The sequence below is a fragment of the Anguilla rostrata genome, chromosome 11 (genome assembly GCF_018555375.3).
Source record: "Anguilla rostrata isolate EN2019 chromosome 11, ASM1855537v3, whole genome shotgun sequence".
NCBI classification, from domain to species: Eukaryota; Metazoa; Chordata; class Actinopteri; order Anguilliformes; family Anguillidae; genus Anguilla; species Anguilla rostrata.
This window is the reverse complement of record NC_057943.1, coordinates 16,560,119-16,577,002: the sequence shown is the minus strand read 5'-3', so window position 1 is coordinate 16,577,002 and position 16,884 is coordinate 16,560,119. Positions and strand designations below refer to the sequence as shown.

At 38.0% G+C, this 16,884-nt stretch overlaps 1 protein-coding gene across 3 annotated transcripts in view; it reads left to right on the top strand.

Annotated features, from left to right (window-relative positions):
- The window catches only part of cacna2d3a (calcium channel, voltage-dependent, alpha 2/delta subunit 3a), a 182,387-nt gene that overhangs the window by 64,234 nt on the left and 101,269 nt on the right, over positions 1–16,884 (top strand). For all 3 annotated transcript variants that reach the window (XM_064298291.1, XM_064298290.1, XM_064298289.1), the window contains exon 4: positions 4,363–4,422. In XM_064298291.1, coding sequence (XP_064154361.1) covers positions 4,363–4,422 — 60 coding nt within the window. The remainder of the gene's footprint in view (positions 1–4,362; positions 4,423–16,884) is intronic.

The window sequence follows — 16,884 nt, the reverse complement described above, 5'->3', positions numbered from 1 at the left end:
GAGGTCTGCCATCTTTAAGGACATTCCTATCCGTTAAATGCTCTCTGGAGGAACGAGGAGCAAGGAGCAGAGAGGCTCCTGGAGGATACGAGAATACACAAGTGCAGCTTTTGCGGAAGTCTTTTTTTGGAACATGTGATGTACAGTGTAAATGATCGCCATATGGATCCACTTCTGCACATCTACCACGTCCGTAATTGACGTGGCTGCAAACTGACGCTTGACTGTGCAAGGATGTTTCATTTACCTAATACGTCCTCCATTGGGTAGAGCTAAGGAGCGAGGAAAGGGCACGGAGTAAAAATTTGCAATTGGAATGAACCCCATGTGTTTTACATCACCATGGGAAAAGCCAAAGAACCTTCACAAGTCAGTAGATGATTGCATGAAAAAACTGAAGATACCGCTTTCCAGTATTAGATTAATAATTCAGAAGTTTTAAAGCAGTGGAACTGTGGTAAATCTCTGTGGTAGAAGGCATAGGTTACATACAGGTTCAGAAGGATCTTTGATCTTTGAATATTCTCTATGGAGGAATGGTCAAAGACCCATCCCCCTCTCCAATATGGACAATTTGTCAATTTGGAAAAAATACTTTGGAAGAGGACTCAGTGATGTTATCCGTGAAAAAGAAGGGTGCACAACATCTCCAACACAAAGGTGTGAACATTTGTGATGCTTATTTTAATTATAAACATGCTTACTGTTGTCGCGTAGGTCGTCCATTAAACAAGAATGCCCTTCCTTGCAGTCTCATCTGCATTTACACCCTCCAAGCGTGACACACTGGACAAAAGTGTTCATAAAAATATTCTTTCACCACGAAAAATTTGTATTCTGTCATAGCAACAAGATAAACCCAACAATAGTCCAAAGGTATGCAGTGGTGAAAAATGCTGCTCACTGAAGATAAATTTTGTGGAATCATACCATGTCATTATACTGTCAATGAGCCTCATTCACAAAACCTTTCTTAAATTAGTCTTACTTTGTTCTTAAAAATGTTCCTATGAAAAACCAATATGGGATTCGTGACGCATGTGCAGATTGTGCACATCCCATGTGAATGAGATGATGAATGTTGAATGTTTGTATATTTTATGCGCAATCCTGTTCATGTGATTAGCATAAGGAAACATACATGAACAAATACAGATAAGAAAAAAATGATGGATTTTTTGATGATTTACAGCAATTCTCAATTTTGACATTTTGGATAGATTTTGAAGCACTAAGGGACACCAGGGTACACTTACTTACTTTTTGCTTCATATATCTTTACATTACATTCATTCTTTAGTAGTATACACGTATAATCCTTAGATTTTGCACACTTGTGGGGAAGGAGTTTATGATCCAGGGCATGTATAGTTATACCTGTTATATATAAATGACCTCTCAGTATTTCATTTCAAACTAAAGGAGAACAACTTTATTTTTTTTACATTTTTTCCATTTGTGGCATTTTATTTCTACCTAAATTATGAATATAATCTAAATTATGAATCTAGTCTAATCTGTTAGTATTTTTGTTAAGTGTCTTACTTCATTTAAGCCATTTTTTAAGTCTCCGTGATGCTTACAGATTTAAATCCTTAAATAGAATACCCCCTAATTGAGCGAGAATTGCCCAGATTTGGCATCTGCACAAACAAGTAAAATCAGAATATTTTCCACATAGCTCAGGTCTTGTATTATTTATATTATCCAGTCTTTTACATTCATCTTTATTTCGGGTGCAAATAGTAATATAGTGCAGTCTCAGAGAATGATGAAGTATTCATGTGTGACCCCTGTGATTCCTCCATCACATGTCCTATGTTCTGGTAGTCAATACTAACAGCAATTCGCATGAACAAGCCGCAATAACCTCTGATCTTCTCTCCTGTCATTTCTCCCTGTTCAGCTTAATCTAAATGCCACTGCTGTGCCCCAGGCTATGTCAGGAGAGAAATCACTGCAATGCCGAAGAGTATTTGCATCTTAAGTCTGCCATGAAATGCCACGTGTGGGGTGTACCTTCTGGATATTTGCTCCCACGTGAAAAGTTAATCTCTTACCTCCTCCTATGTGTGTTGTTTATGACCTGGAAAATTACTCTGCACGCTACGATCACGAGGCTGGAAGGTGTTTGCTAAAGCAGGAGTGAAGTGCTGGGTCTTGCACCCTGGTCCCAGGATATAAAATGGAGTCATGTCCACGCCTGCACAGCTCACTGGGCCAGCATCCTGGTCCCATGATATAAAATGGAGTCATGTCCACGCCTGCACAGCTCACTGGGCCAGCACTTGCCCATGTATTTTTGGGGCCATGCCACAAACATGCAGCCATACCACCCTGTGACATTCTCCCGTCTTATGGTGAAAGCAAACAGGCTAAGCTGACTGGTTAGAATATGAGACTTCTCTGAGAAATGTTCTTCTTTTGGTTTCTCAACTAAGGGGGTGGTCTTCATGTTAGACCAGAGGTGTTCAACCTTGCTTCTGGAGATCTACCATCCTGTAGGTTTTCACTCTAAACCTAACAAAGCACATTTCATCAATAGCTGGAGATCTTTTTGAGCTGCTAATTAGAGGAATCAGGTGTGTTATTATTATTATTGTTGTTGTTGCTCTTGTTATTATTTAGTGCAGTACAACTCAACCTGTCAGGCTGAAATCTAAGAAGTGAGTAACAAGTGGTACCACATCAATTTGGATGTGAATTTGGTGTCAATATGGATATGAATAATGGTAGTTGTGAATATGGTACTATTATCTATTGTACTGTATATGGATTATATATTTTTCCCCCTACTGTTTCTATTCTTTGTCCTGGAAAAAAAGTAAACTTATGAGCTTAAATGACTTTTATGTTGATTCATCTAATAAAACAAAGAAATAATAAAAATGATAATAATGATGATGATGATGATGATGATTATTATTATTATATACCCATATTCTATCCTTTTATTTAACAACTTCCTCTATTCGTACATACGAAAAAAAATCCCCTTTTCATTAGAAGTTGTAAAGTGAATAAGAAAAAAACAAGAACTTTAAAAAGCAGATTGAATCCCAGTGAGAAGAGATAAAATGTTTTTCAACAGTACCAGCTAGCTGGGGGGAGCCAAAGACATTACTTCTGCTTTAGAATCATTTAGGAAAATAGTTTCTTATCTACAGGCCAACTGTGTATGTTGAAGGTGCTGTGTCGTAAATTAGAATGTCAGGACTATTGAATGAGGAAAAGATTGCTTTCGTCAGCAGGCTGAAGTCAGAAGGGGACACACTGGGGAAGACAATGCTTAAAGACTAGTGCTGTAAAAAAAATTATATAATAGCATTATACAGGAAATTATACAATGCCATCATCATGTGCAAAACAAAGACATGGACTGGACTGAATGTGGGGTTCTACTGTTCATATACCAGCTTTATTTTTGCATGATGGAAAAATAACTAACGCTGATACGTATTGTGGTTTGCTGTGGTCTGGCATCTGGAATCCTGGCCACATTAGCGTTCAGGTGGGCGATTTCCACTTCTCTTCACCCTGCACTAATCCGACCTGCTGCTGCCCATCTGTTTTTACCCGTCTTTTTTAGGCACACTGTTCTCCCTCAAGCTGGTAGTGTGTGGCATGCGATAAAGATGGTATCTTTAAATGTTTATGTTAGTGCCATGCCTAATGTCCGAATCACCCTATTTTCTGTTGTGCTACCTGAATATTGTCAACCCCTAGCACAATAACAATTGGAATGAGTTGTTTGATATGAAATGACCAGCAATTCCATTGTAATTACTGTCTATATATAAATGTTTGTGATCAGGACACTTTTTTTCTATCACTATTTGCCAGTGGATACCATGCTGTTAACAGACAGGGACAATAAAGGACATTTTTACAGGAACCATGTTGTTTTCATTTGAAACCAAGTGCAGTGTCTTATAAAAAATCATATAAGCAAATGGTTTACAGTATATTTTTCAGTATGGTAACTCAAAACATTTTTGATCGCTTTGAATTTCAATTAATCTTTTAGAATAACAGAATGTTATTTTGGATTTGTGCTAAGCATGTCTCTGAGATCTGTTTGGATTGATTACTTGAATGTCTTCATATGGCTGTGTGTACTTGCTCCTCATAAATCCCTTATTTTCCTTTCTCCACGGTAGGTTAGACTGGTTATTTAAACTGTCTCCAGTCGAATGCACAATAGAGTTTTTATGTAGTTTGTTTTTTATGATTAAGCAGAGCTATATATTTTGGCTTTGCTGGATTGCTGCACTCATTCACACCACAGCGAGTGACTGATCTGTTTCCTCGCCGTACCCTCATTTGCACTAACACCGGCCACTCCACTCTCTGTTTCCCCAGCGCCTGGTGGAGGCGGCAGAAGAGGCCCATCTACAGCACGAAGAGGACCCTGACCTGCAGGTAAGCAGAGAGGAGTCCTCTGGCCCAGTGCCTTTTCACAGCCTCTGGGCTGGTGCATGTAATGGAAGTGCTGTGCTACTGGGACTACTCATTTATGGAGCTGTTGGTGTATTATAAGCGGTTATTATTTTTATTTTTCTTCGAATAGAACTTTTAATTTATTCCACAGGAAACATATAGCACGTGTATCATTTTTGTTCAAAAAGTGTTTTTTACACTACATAAATGCTACAGTGGACTATAATTGTACAAGTATAGTAAATGCTTTGACTCTGTTGACCTAATAGCTTCAGGACCAAGGATAGCTCAACTTTGGGTTTTGGACAATTACAAGCATGTTTGTAGAAGTCTTCATGTGCGTTTTAGTCACTTCTACTAAATTCTATCCTCATACTGTACACAAATGAAAGAACTACCAGATGGTCTTGATTATAGCAGTTAAAGGTATAGTATAGCATAAAGTTACAAAAATGAATTTGAATTCAAACTCTGGCTTATCCAAAACTCACATTCATTCAGTGGGCCCAGCAATCTAGTCATTTTATATAAGAATACCAATAGTCACTTGTCAGCAGTGACCCATTACACATTTGATTTCTTAGAAGTTTCTCACATATTATTCCTATTATATAACAACAGTTAAATTGAAAAACATATCCCCGAAGATATAAATACAAAGTGATTAGTGGTAGTCCACGATAATACAAAGTTGGTAGTCCACAATAATATTTAACAAAAACGTGTATAGCCCATGGTGGTTGAAAGTGTATATTGATATGAATCCATAGCCCACTCATAAGTTCTTAATGTGTATTTTATAAGCAATTAATAGATGAATGTCTTTGACAAGGGAATGAACCTTCAGGCATATCTTTAGTGAAGCGAGATGCTTGTGGTAAAAAGAAAGAAAGTGGTAGACCTTTTTCTGCCTCACATTCATTTGACATTAGCAATCAGAGAGAAATGACCCAGACGGTAATAATGGTCCCACAACAGGCAAGAAAGGCTGCAGCAGCAGGGAGAGTAAAAACAATTTTATTCATGGACTGTTTCACTTCAGCGGCTAATAGTCTTTTCCTCTGCAAATAAACCTCTGGGCACTGGATGGAAAAGCTCCTTAATCCAGCCCAGTCTCTATGACTTTGAAATTAAACTGCTTCCAGACACAACCTCCATACCACCCACACCCCCCTCCTCCCACCCCCTACCCTACATCCTCGTTATGCTTTAAATCCATTAGAACAAGTTACGCAAGACTTCCCTCCGCATTTGTTGCACTTTGGATCTTGTTGGACAACTGCTGAGATGACTTGGGGGGGGTGGGGGGGTCTGAGAAGAGCTAATTTCACCAGGTATTAAACATCAAGTATGCAACCCATTGATACTGTGACTGGTGGGAGCCTCCACTGCAGGGGGGGATGGACCTCCTCTGCTCTTCTTTATCGCAATCACCCGCCCTTTAATCTGGGAGATGCGCCCTGCTCGGACTGGCATGGAGCAACGGCTGTGCCAGGGGAATCAGAGCCACTTTCAGATATGATCGCATTTGAAAAGGTGAGCTGGGAGCAGCAGGGGGGAAGCTCTCCTCTCTCTGGCGATAAGGACTCCCCGCTCTCAGCCCGAAATTGCAGCCGTGACATTTGTAGTCGGAACAGGATCAGAGACCTTGTCTGCGTCTCGAGGCGGAGACAGGAGTTATATGTTTTTTTTGCACTCCCTGTAGGCACTCAAGAGTTTATTTAGGGATGACAGCTATAAGCTACCTGTGCAGAACGGACTGATGATTCGGATGCCGTATTGATTGATCTCGGGCTCTGCTGATGGAGCTGCAGTGGCTGGAAATGTCTGTCTTAATGTGGAAATGCCATTCTGTGCTTTTACGTGGTTGCTAAATTCATCTTCGTTTTCAACAAAAAACAATGTGATTTGCATGCCATGTTTATTTCAGCTTCTGTCTGCCTACGTCTGTTCGGTGAGATCCAAAGAGAGCATCACTCCTGTGAAATGGGCATTACCAAAAGTTAGTACTCAGTTTCACGCGCTGCAGTCAGTGAGTAGCTCCTCTTGCTGGATCGAATGCTGGCACCACCCTACCTTTGCAATCCTACCCATGAAGTTGCACAAACGATCTAGTTAACCCAGGGCATTCTTTCAAGTCCTCTTACAGTAAAGATGTAGTAAAGGCCCAGTCGTTCATTACTGTCATGCTCCATTAGGAAGAATCAATTCTTAATCTTGGTTCCAAGAGTCCCCTCAGAACCTCCCCCCCCCCCCCCCCCGATTGTTGCTCTTTATCAAAACACCCATCTAACCATCTGCTCAGCTCCGGAATAATGAATTATTTGATTGCGGGGGCTTGGTTGGGATTGGCGGGAATATTGGGGGAAGTATGCTTTTCATATAAGGCCTGTTGTTTGCATTTAAGTGGAAGGAATACGTTCAACAAACCAAGCTGCTTAAACGTGTGATGTCCAGCGTGGGAGACACTGGTTTCGGAGTTCAATTGGTTGTCTGTCCCTTGAATTAACTGCTTGGTCGTGTACAAGACCAAGATGTAATAACAAAATCTATCAATAGTTGCTGCTGGAAGCATATACAGATAACTGACTGGTAGTGATTTAGCATTTGTGAAACTGAATACAAATCTGTGTACGTCTCTCTTAGCAGTGTTACTCGAATGCAGTGCAGGCAGGAGGCCATGTAATTGGATATTTAAGTCAAAATGCTTTAGAACTGTGATTGTGACTGTTCAAAATAACCATGTTGCAGGGTTATGTATTCTGTTTTGCTATCATTTTATAATTGTTTGTACAGTTATTGGCTGGTTCATACATATTTCGCTTTCAGAGTTTTATATGAATGAGCTTATCATTTCAGATCTGTTCTATTTTCATGAGGAAAAAGTGTTTCTTAGTATCACTGGCCATGCAAATAGTTATGTGCCTATAGTCTAGCCCATCCCCTGTTTGGCCAGCAAAGGAACACAGGACATGAACCAAATAAACCTAAAGTAGTTTTAAGGGGTCTGCTTTACTCCACAATACTTTTCAATAACAATTTGTGCAATATTCTCAGAGGCAATTACATGTCCTCAGATTCCATTTTTATCTTGGCAGCTGAATGAACTCCTTGGCTTTATTCCACACAATTATGAGCTGGTCTGCGACCGACAAATGCGATTTTCATGGATGCCCAAAATGTCAAAAAGTAGTATGAATGCCTGGAAAAAGTGGAAAGGTTTGAGGTCTACAGTTTTGAGCAGCTGTCCTCATCATCATTTCAGCAGCTGTTGGCAATAGTGAGGACAGGAGAGTCTATCTGTATGACCTGAAAAGCCTGTGAGACCGAATTCTGAGTGTCTCTGTGCTGTTAAATCCATATCAATAAAATAGGCTTCTGTACTTTTTAAATTAACTATAAAATGAGTTGTCTGAATACAGAATTGGTTGGCATACTATGATTTAGGGGGTGTGGACTGAAGTCTTTGCGTTTATTGACCTGACAGATTCAGCATCACAATGACAGAATGACAGAAAAATTAAATGTGTGGTGATTTGGTGATTGGTTGTAGCTGCTGGGGGGGGGGGGGGGGGCGAGGGGGGTCGCAGGGATATGTTATGCATCACTGTCCCATGGTTTTTTTTGTATTTAAAGGAATTCTGTTCATTTAGCCTCTTTCAGAGTGATACAGTCACATGCCAGGCAGGAGGCTGGATAATTTCAGCAATTCTGTCACAGTGAGTGCTGCGCTTTGCCTTCTCTCTCCCTTTCATGTGAAGCAGCAGAAAATGGCCGCTGCCCTTCCATGCATTGGCATTTGGAGCTACTGGAGAGAGAAACTATGCCGTTATTTTACATGATAAAACTGAACCTGCAAATAAATCCTTTCTGCAGTTGACCAGTGGAGGTTATTTTGATTGTCATATGTACAAAATGTAAAATGACTGAATTAGGTTTTTTGTTTAAAAAAAGAAAATTATTTTATGTTATGTATATCACATTAATTATAATATAATATAATATAATATAATATAATATAATATAATATAATATAATATAATATAATATAAACCAATTTACTGTAATGCAGTTGTGGTAGATGAAGACTACCCTTTGATGTTGGGCTGGGTGCTAAAGTATAGCAATAATGATCAAGTATTTTTTGAGAATAATAGCAATGTTCACCGCCATTCAGCATGTTGGTTCTCTTTTCATCTTTTTTCCTGATGCACTACTGTAAGGGACAGAAAGAAAGCTGATGCACTGCATGGCAGCGATGATAGTCAAAAAAATATCCGGTAATTATCACTATTGTTTATCGTCCTGTCCTTCGTTAGTGTACACTTGCCTACATGCACTTCAAACAAGTCAAATAAGAGAGTGAATTAAATTTGGCTCATTTTGTGTCTCTTGAGTGCTTATCTGTGTGCTTGTTTTTCACACATCAAGGTGACGCCGCCATCATGTTTTAATATACGTCAAGGTTGAATGAAAGGGAGAGGGTCCCTGGCCATTACTTGATAGTATTTCTCTGGCCTACCTAAAAAATTCTGAGCACTTACTCCGTGCTTGAATATATACTAATTGTCATTGTTGTAACAGGAGTATTCCATGTCCTGAATGATCATGGCAGCTGTAGTGACTGAATTTGCCTGTTGGTCACGGTTGATGTCTTCTAATTTGAATGCGATCCATGTTCTTTTTTTATTGAAGTTAATTAAGGACTGTTAATGATAATGGCCTAAATTTACGCAGGATAAGTTAGGTCATTTAGTAACACCAAGTATTTTCACGCATCATTTGGGTGACCATATGAAGAGACTATTTTGAACTCTCGTCAGGTTGTCCCATCCCCAGCATGTCAAGTCCCCTTGTCACAGTTACAGTCACAGCTGAACTGTGTGTGTTTGAAGTGAGAAAGATTCAGAGAAAGGAGGGAGAAAAACTATGTTAGTACATATGCGTGTGTGCATGAAGGAGTATGTGTTATAACGAGTACTGTGTGATGATGTGTATTTGAATTCGACCTGCAAATATAAGAAAGTTACGCGTGTGAGGGGAAGAGAATAATTGTGGACAACTTGCATGGTGTAGCTCCTAGCTATCAAGCTCCCATGATCCCCTATTGCCAAGCTGCCCCAAGTTTGTGTCCGTCTCCTTTTATGTATGAAAGACGGTCTAGTTCCCCCGCACCTCATACCACAGCTCTGCCACAGAGTTCCGTCATAGTGTGCTTGTCTATTTGTGTTTTAAGAAGAGAGAGTATGTGTGTGTATGCGAGTAGGTTACGTCCTGGTATCGGAAACCGAGATTAGCTCGTAGATAATAGTTTAAATGTAAATGATTGTTGTTTTCAGAGGTAATCCAAATTATAACGTAGCAAATAAAGAATACTAAATTAAGTGAATGTGAATAAAACGTACGTTCTAGAGACCTTGAGTAGTTCAGTTGTAAATTGTTGTCTTTATTGGTTTCATGCAGATTCAGTTATTTCAGTTTTTTAAATGCAGGGTTTATTTTTGTCCTTTGTTTTGATACCATCTGCTTGAATTGAGTGATGCTCTCTCACTTGGCAGTCTCAGTTGTGTGCCTGTTACATTAAATTAATTTAATTTGTGCGAATGCACTGGGAGAGATGCAGCAGACGTGAAGGGAAATGGATTGTTACTCTATGAAGGAAAAGGATTGCTGCATTATTAATGTAATAAAATAATTACCTGCAGTAATTTTTCTCCATGGTATGTATGTTTTTCTTTTACAATAAATGTAATTGCCAAACATACAAATAACGTACATATTTAAAATATGCATATACTATATGTTTAATTGATCTTTCCCATTCACTAGCACTTTGCTAAATGGGAATATTTATCAATAATTTCTAAAAGATTAAAGATTTCTCAATATACATTTATGAATTGATTGGTTAGCCTATCAAACTCATTACACTGTTATTGCAGAAAAACAGAAATATGATTTTTATGCTTTTCCCATTTTAATTGTTATTACCAAGGTGTTTTTGAAAGGCCTTAATATGTAGTGAAATATTTAATTCATATTATAAAACACTATGGCAGATATGGATTTCATTTCTGTGTGTCTTTGTCTTTGCAACAGCTGTACACTAGACCTGTCTGTTCTATTGTTTATCTACTGTTTAAGGAGGACATATTTTTGTATTCACTCAATGAAGCACATACCGTTTATGTTTATACCACAGAAAAAAAGTGTATTGAGTTTGAAATTATTGCCCAAGGACTTACAACTATGGAAGTGTGCTTTCTCCAACACTTATCAACCAGAAGCTAGGGCCTGCTTTCTTCTTCATTGGAAATTAATGTCATTTCTGTTGAAGTACTTGGAGATATAAGACTTCAGTAGCAAGGAGATTGGAAGGAAAGTATATTTTGTACAAAACAAAGAATATTTTCCATTTCTGTAAAACAGTAGATTCATTGCAGTTTACAGGTCGTACAACATGTCAATTAAGAAATGTATAGGCTATGTTCCATTGCTTGCTGTCAAAAATAATGATGCTAATAGTGTTGAACAACTCCTGAAAAATGGTGTACCATTAAAAGGGATATAAATAGTTTTTATCTCAGATCACAGAAAACTTGTCACCTACTGGAGAGAGAACATGTTCCAACACAGTTGCCTTATTTGGTTTTCCTTTGTCTTCCAGTTTTTGGATTTTCCACAAAAATGTTAATTTCTGCTCTCTGTTCTAGTGTCAGTGTTGTGTAGGTGTTTCAGGTTCTCAATCTCAACCAGAAATCTGTGTGCGTGTGTGTGTGTGTGTGTCTGCGTGTGTGTGCGTGCGTGAGTGTGTGTGTGTGTGTGTGTGTGTGTGGATGTGTGTCTGTGTTTGTGAGCATGCATCTGCTTCTGAAAGAGATTCAAGTGCCATCTATCATGTCAAAGCTGACAACGAGGTGTGGAAATGCTAAAATGCATGGAACATGAATAGTGGATTTGTGTAATAAATGTGCAGTGTGTTTATGTGAATAACATCATGTCTGAAAACCAACCATATATTAAGCTATTCAGATAATGTAATAATAAGTGATACATGTTAGTCAAATTTAATGACAAATGTTCATTGACTCCAGACCATATTGTAATACTCCATAAACTAAAATTGCATGGCAATAGTTAAGTTAATCAAACCTGTTCATATTTATATAGCTAAATTTATCAAGTCTATTTCAGATAAATAGTAAGACAGTACAATACAATAAATTCACCCATGTTCACATTTGGTGCCTCAGACTCGACTAAATTCAATAATTATTGCCTGGGATGTTTTGTTAGTCTGGCTGGAATGCCTCCAAGTGCATTGTTGGCTAAGATGTCTGCTTGGTTCTGGAAAGCACATGGCGGTGCAGTCCTAACTCATAGTTGTTACTAGCAGTGCTGCATGCAATGCGGGGGTCCTGCTTTGTGCAGAAACAGTAGCTCGCAATCTTGTTTTCGTAAGATAGGCCTTTTTTATCTTCAGGAAAGTTCAGCCTATAGTTTTACTAGCAGAGCACCAGGTTTCCACTTGGGTGAAGACACCGCATGGTAAGCTAAGTACTTACATCTTGATTTTATTTACGTGCCATGGGTTTTTCTGGGTGGTGAGAGAAATTCCAAGTGAGGATCAATGTTTCCAGTCATTTTTATTGTACAATACCTTCTCTGGGGGAGTCCTCAAACACAGTCATTGTGTAATATAGGTTTAAATACCATGATTATGTCATCCGGGGCAGATCCACACCATGTTATAAGACAATCTCCTTGGACAGTCTGCTGCTAACTGCTGGTATGTGAGTGTATGCCCCCATACAAAAGGAAAAAAGGAGAATGCGTGGGCTGTCACTGTTGCTATTAGAATACCTGCTTGGTCTTTAGTAATAAGAATTTTTGTCTAAAAAATTCTTGACATCAATCATTAATTAAAGGGCAATCAGACCTGGTATTCCATCAGTACTTAATTGATTTCTGAACTCACCAGGCTAAAGATAAAAATTAATACTTGCAAATACAGTCAAATTTAATGAGAAATGGTGACGGAATCCAGGCCATATTTTGATACAGCAGAAACTAAAATTGCACTGCGATAGTTAAGTTAATCAAGTTTGTTTATGTTCATCCAACTAAATTCATCAAGTCAATTAGCCTACATGAATATGAATGGTGTTCAGGAAATTCTATCCAGGAGGCAAAAAAGTACCTCCTTGGCAATACCAGTAGGGTGCTTACTCCAGGGAAAAGAATCAAATTTTCAAATAGTTTACACACATAACTTGTACGGTTTTCCAACTGGTGTTTTTCTGTGTATTGTACTTCAAGCAAAGGATAATATGGTCAGCATGATTCCTTTATGAATTAAACATCAGACCAGACCAAAACCATGCACTAAAGGCATGCCATATACAAACCATATGAATTTAACATCTTTTTAGTTCATTTTTTTAATTTTTTTTTTATTACATGATTACACAATTTCTGACAAATAGTGTGAGTAAAGCCACTCTTTCTGGTTTTCTTTTTCTCTCTTTCATTCTTTTGCTTTCTTTTGCCTGCCCTTATCCTCACATGGCTCACTTGCACGGCTCACTGAAAGCAGGAACGTAAAATGTAAAAAACTACCAGACATGCTGTATGACAAGCCTACTCCTGCGATGAGTCACGTAAAACCCTCCATTAATCTGTAACGGTCATGTTTTTAAAGTTCATTTTCTTTGTTTTTTTTTCTCTGATAAGTTATCATTTCAAGAACTGTTTGCTCTAGCCCTCTCCAAAAGCCATTGGCTGTTGAAATATTTGCTTAGGAGTGCAGCCATTCCGATCAGAACTGATTCCATGAGTGAATGAAAAACCAAGAGAGTTAATCTTGTGCAAGATGCACAGGCTGCTTTGCCATATGTGGCCATAAACCCCTTTTACACTTGATTCAAAATCCATTCTGAAGGATTGGCATTGCTTGAATGCAGGCTTGGAGGTTTTTTTCCCCCACAGCTCTCAGTCAGCCACAGTTCCTTTCTGTATTGTGAGCACTGCACAAGATTGATTGGCACAGATAGTATGGAAGATCCCTATGCAGGAGCACAAATAATCCCGGATAAAAAGGCCTTGGCTATGAGAGTATAACAATGCAACAACCCATCATGGAAGAGGGTGCTTTGGAATGTCCATGCTTGCTGTATTCTTTCACCTTCATGGGACTAACCCCTTGCTTTGAATAAATGTGTTGTATCTTTACTGAATTCAGGGGGTATTTTTTGTATGCATTTTTCAAAGTCAAGAATGCATCAATTTCCGGTATCTATCCATCCAGGCGTCCATGTTGTTTCCCAGGTGACATATGGCCTGAATGAGAGCTATTTATCAACCTAATATTTTCCGGTGTGCATGACATCAGATCCATCAGATACCTGTCTTTATACTGTACCTTCAGAGGTAGGAGTGAAAAATACTCTTCACAACACTTACCTTGAGCATTCCCTTTTTTACCTTTGAACTCATATGAAGAGAAGAAGTCTGGTTTTTAGGGAGATATAAAAGAGGCTTTTGTGGTAAACAGCTTTGCAGTTTCTGAGATACAATTAAATTAAGCACTGCTGCATCCTTACCATTCTTCTCCCTTCTCCCGTTTTACGCATAATCTAAGAAGGGAAAGTTTGTCACAGAGCAAGGCGGTGTCAGACATCATTGCCATCTGTCATACAGTATGTCTACCCAGCAATAATAATTAATGACAAAGCTAAGCAGTGTGGGCATATTTTGAAGGACAGTGGTGCAAATGGAAGTTTTATTTATACTGATTCTCAAGAACATTCACAATGACACCCCGTGGCTTTTTATTGAGTACCATTGTATCACTCAAAACAGGGCTTTGTTGATTCTTTTCCTTGTGGAAGGCATTTTATAAAGGGAAATTTCTGCTCAGATATGATCTTTTTGAGACCCATTGAATCAAAGCTTCTCAGCTTTGAAAACTATACTGCCAGGTCCATCATGCAGTGAAATAATTGCAATAAAAATAACTTTAAAAATTTGATTTGACTGGATTACATACTGTAATTGTCAAAAGGTATTTTTTTTACTTTGAGTAATTCAGTTATAACATTATTTTTATAATGTTTGATTATAATATAGTGTGTATAATGTAAAAATATGCATAACATTTTGTGCTCCAGCTCGTCTTTGTATATAAACATTGGAATCTACATCTACAAAAAGAAAAACCTTTTTATATATATTTCTTTCACTTTTGATATTGTGTACAATTTTTGTATGAAACTCTGTGACAGGTTGTAAAAAGATCTGACTGCTTGGTTCACTACAGAGAGGTCTCTAATGTACAATAAGCTTCACCAGTAGCTCCATTTTGTTCATTTTGGATTGATACTGACAAAGAAAATCATTATCTTTTAAATAAAGCCTTGAATTCTGCCCCTGATATAACATTTGAGACTAATTATTGACACAATATGCAATAATACTTCAAAGCTTTATTTTCCATGCAGTAAAATATGAAATCTTGCAAAGTATTAAGAAATATAGTAGGTAACTCAAGACCGATGAGTGCCATGGCACTGCTGCCTGAGCTCTTGGATCAAAGAGAATGCTTGGCTGTTTTGGCATGTTTTTTGGCTGAGGTGCATTTTCAGTCTGTGAACTCGGCCCTTTGGCAACATTGCTCATAGGAATTTGTACTGGCAAAGAAAAAAGAAAAAAAAGAAAGAATATACCATCATCATTGGACCATTGAAAATCTCTCTATCATTCCGTTGTTATTTGCTTTTTCTCTGCCCTATTACTAATGAGTGTGCAGGGCAGAGGCATCGATTCATTTCCATTGTATTAAATAATCAAGCTGTCATTATTTTCTTCTTGTTTTTCTGGTGCAATTACATTTTCTGTTATTCAAATGACAAGATCTGCCTGCCCTGCATAGATTTATTTGTGGCAGTCGCACTGCAATTTTTTTTTTTTTTTGTGATAATTGACTCATTATTTCTGTGATTTTAGATGCTATATCCTTTGCTGAGATATTACCTTACTGTGATGTATGATGAACCAACGAGCCCAATTCTTTCCTGTGTTTTTTGTTAGACTGCCTGACTGTGATCACAATGGAATTAATATAAACCCCTCCATAGATCCATGCCATGATTACAATCTTATGTTATACTTTCCCTGATGCACTTTCCTACAGAAAATGGGATAACTGATTGAACCAATACTTCAAAAGTTGGAGTAATATAATTTTCTAGGATTCAAAAAACGCTTTTTAAGTCCTTTTGTTTGATCTGCACATTTACCTGTTCTAGATCTTGTAGAGAACCCTTGATGGGCCCAATTAAGAATGATTGGGTCAGTTAATTTGGCCTGTCTCATAGGAATTGGAATCTTTTAAATCAATTTTTAAAATTTCTACTTAAAATTTTCTCCTTTCTTTTCTAAATTAGAAAAGAAACAGTTCAGGATGAATCAATGGGTTATTTGTACTCAGAATGTAATTCATTGTTATAATCAGGAACTTGAGATAAATTCAAGCTATTTTCGATTAAAGTTAAGCCAAATCATTCCAGCAGTTACAATATATTCACAAGTTCCTGGTTTAGAGACACATCAAGCCTACGCTTTGTAACAGCGAAGTGAGGTGTCTCACTTGTGGTGTGCAGTTGTTCTGGGGTTATTAAGCCAGTTACTTCACAATGGCATCAGTATGTTATTTAATTTTACAAGATGAAGTGTGGTCCATTATTTCTTTTCCCTGCAGTTTCATTTTCCCAAACAGCAGTAGTTTTTGTACTTTTTCCAGACAAAAGAGAGAGAAGTGAATTATGGGAGATTCAGTACGGTGGTTTGGGGAAATGGAGCAGGAAGTTGCAGAGAGTGCTTTTTTTCATTTTTGCAAGTTGCATTTTTGGTTTTAGCTTTCATAATTCTTATATTTGCCCAAAGCTACATACTACAATAAGGACGACAACATATTAACAATTAAATATGGATGCAGTTCTACTTTTAGAGACAATCACATTTCAATATATATATATGTATATAATAGTTTTCATTCATTTCCATATATAATAGTTTTGAACAGTAAAATCACAGAGCGTGGATGCAATAGTAGTGGAGAGCTAGTTCTGGGTTCCTTTTCCTCTTCTGTTCAGTCAGACAAAAGAGAAAACTGCATGTCGAAGACTCGTAAAACCGTCCATAAAAATGGAGTGCCATAATATGAGGTGCATCAAAAAGAACGGAAGTGTCTCACTCTCTGGTTTAATATCTTAAGCAGTAACAAGTTCTGCCTTTTGCAGAAGAGACAAGTTTGCTGAGTTTTGAGTCTCCCTCTTCAATGTCGGATAAGCGCTCAGGCATAATATTAGGTGTCAGTGGTTGGATTCTGTGCCCCGCTCATGGGTAATGGCTACATGTTTCAGTCTGTAAGCTCTGATACACTGT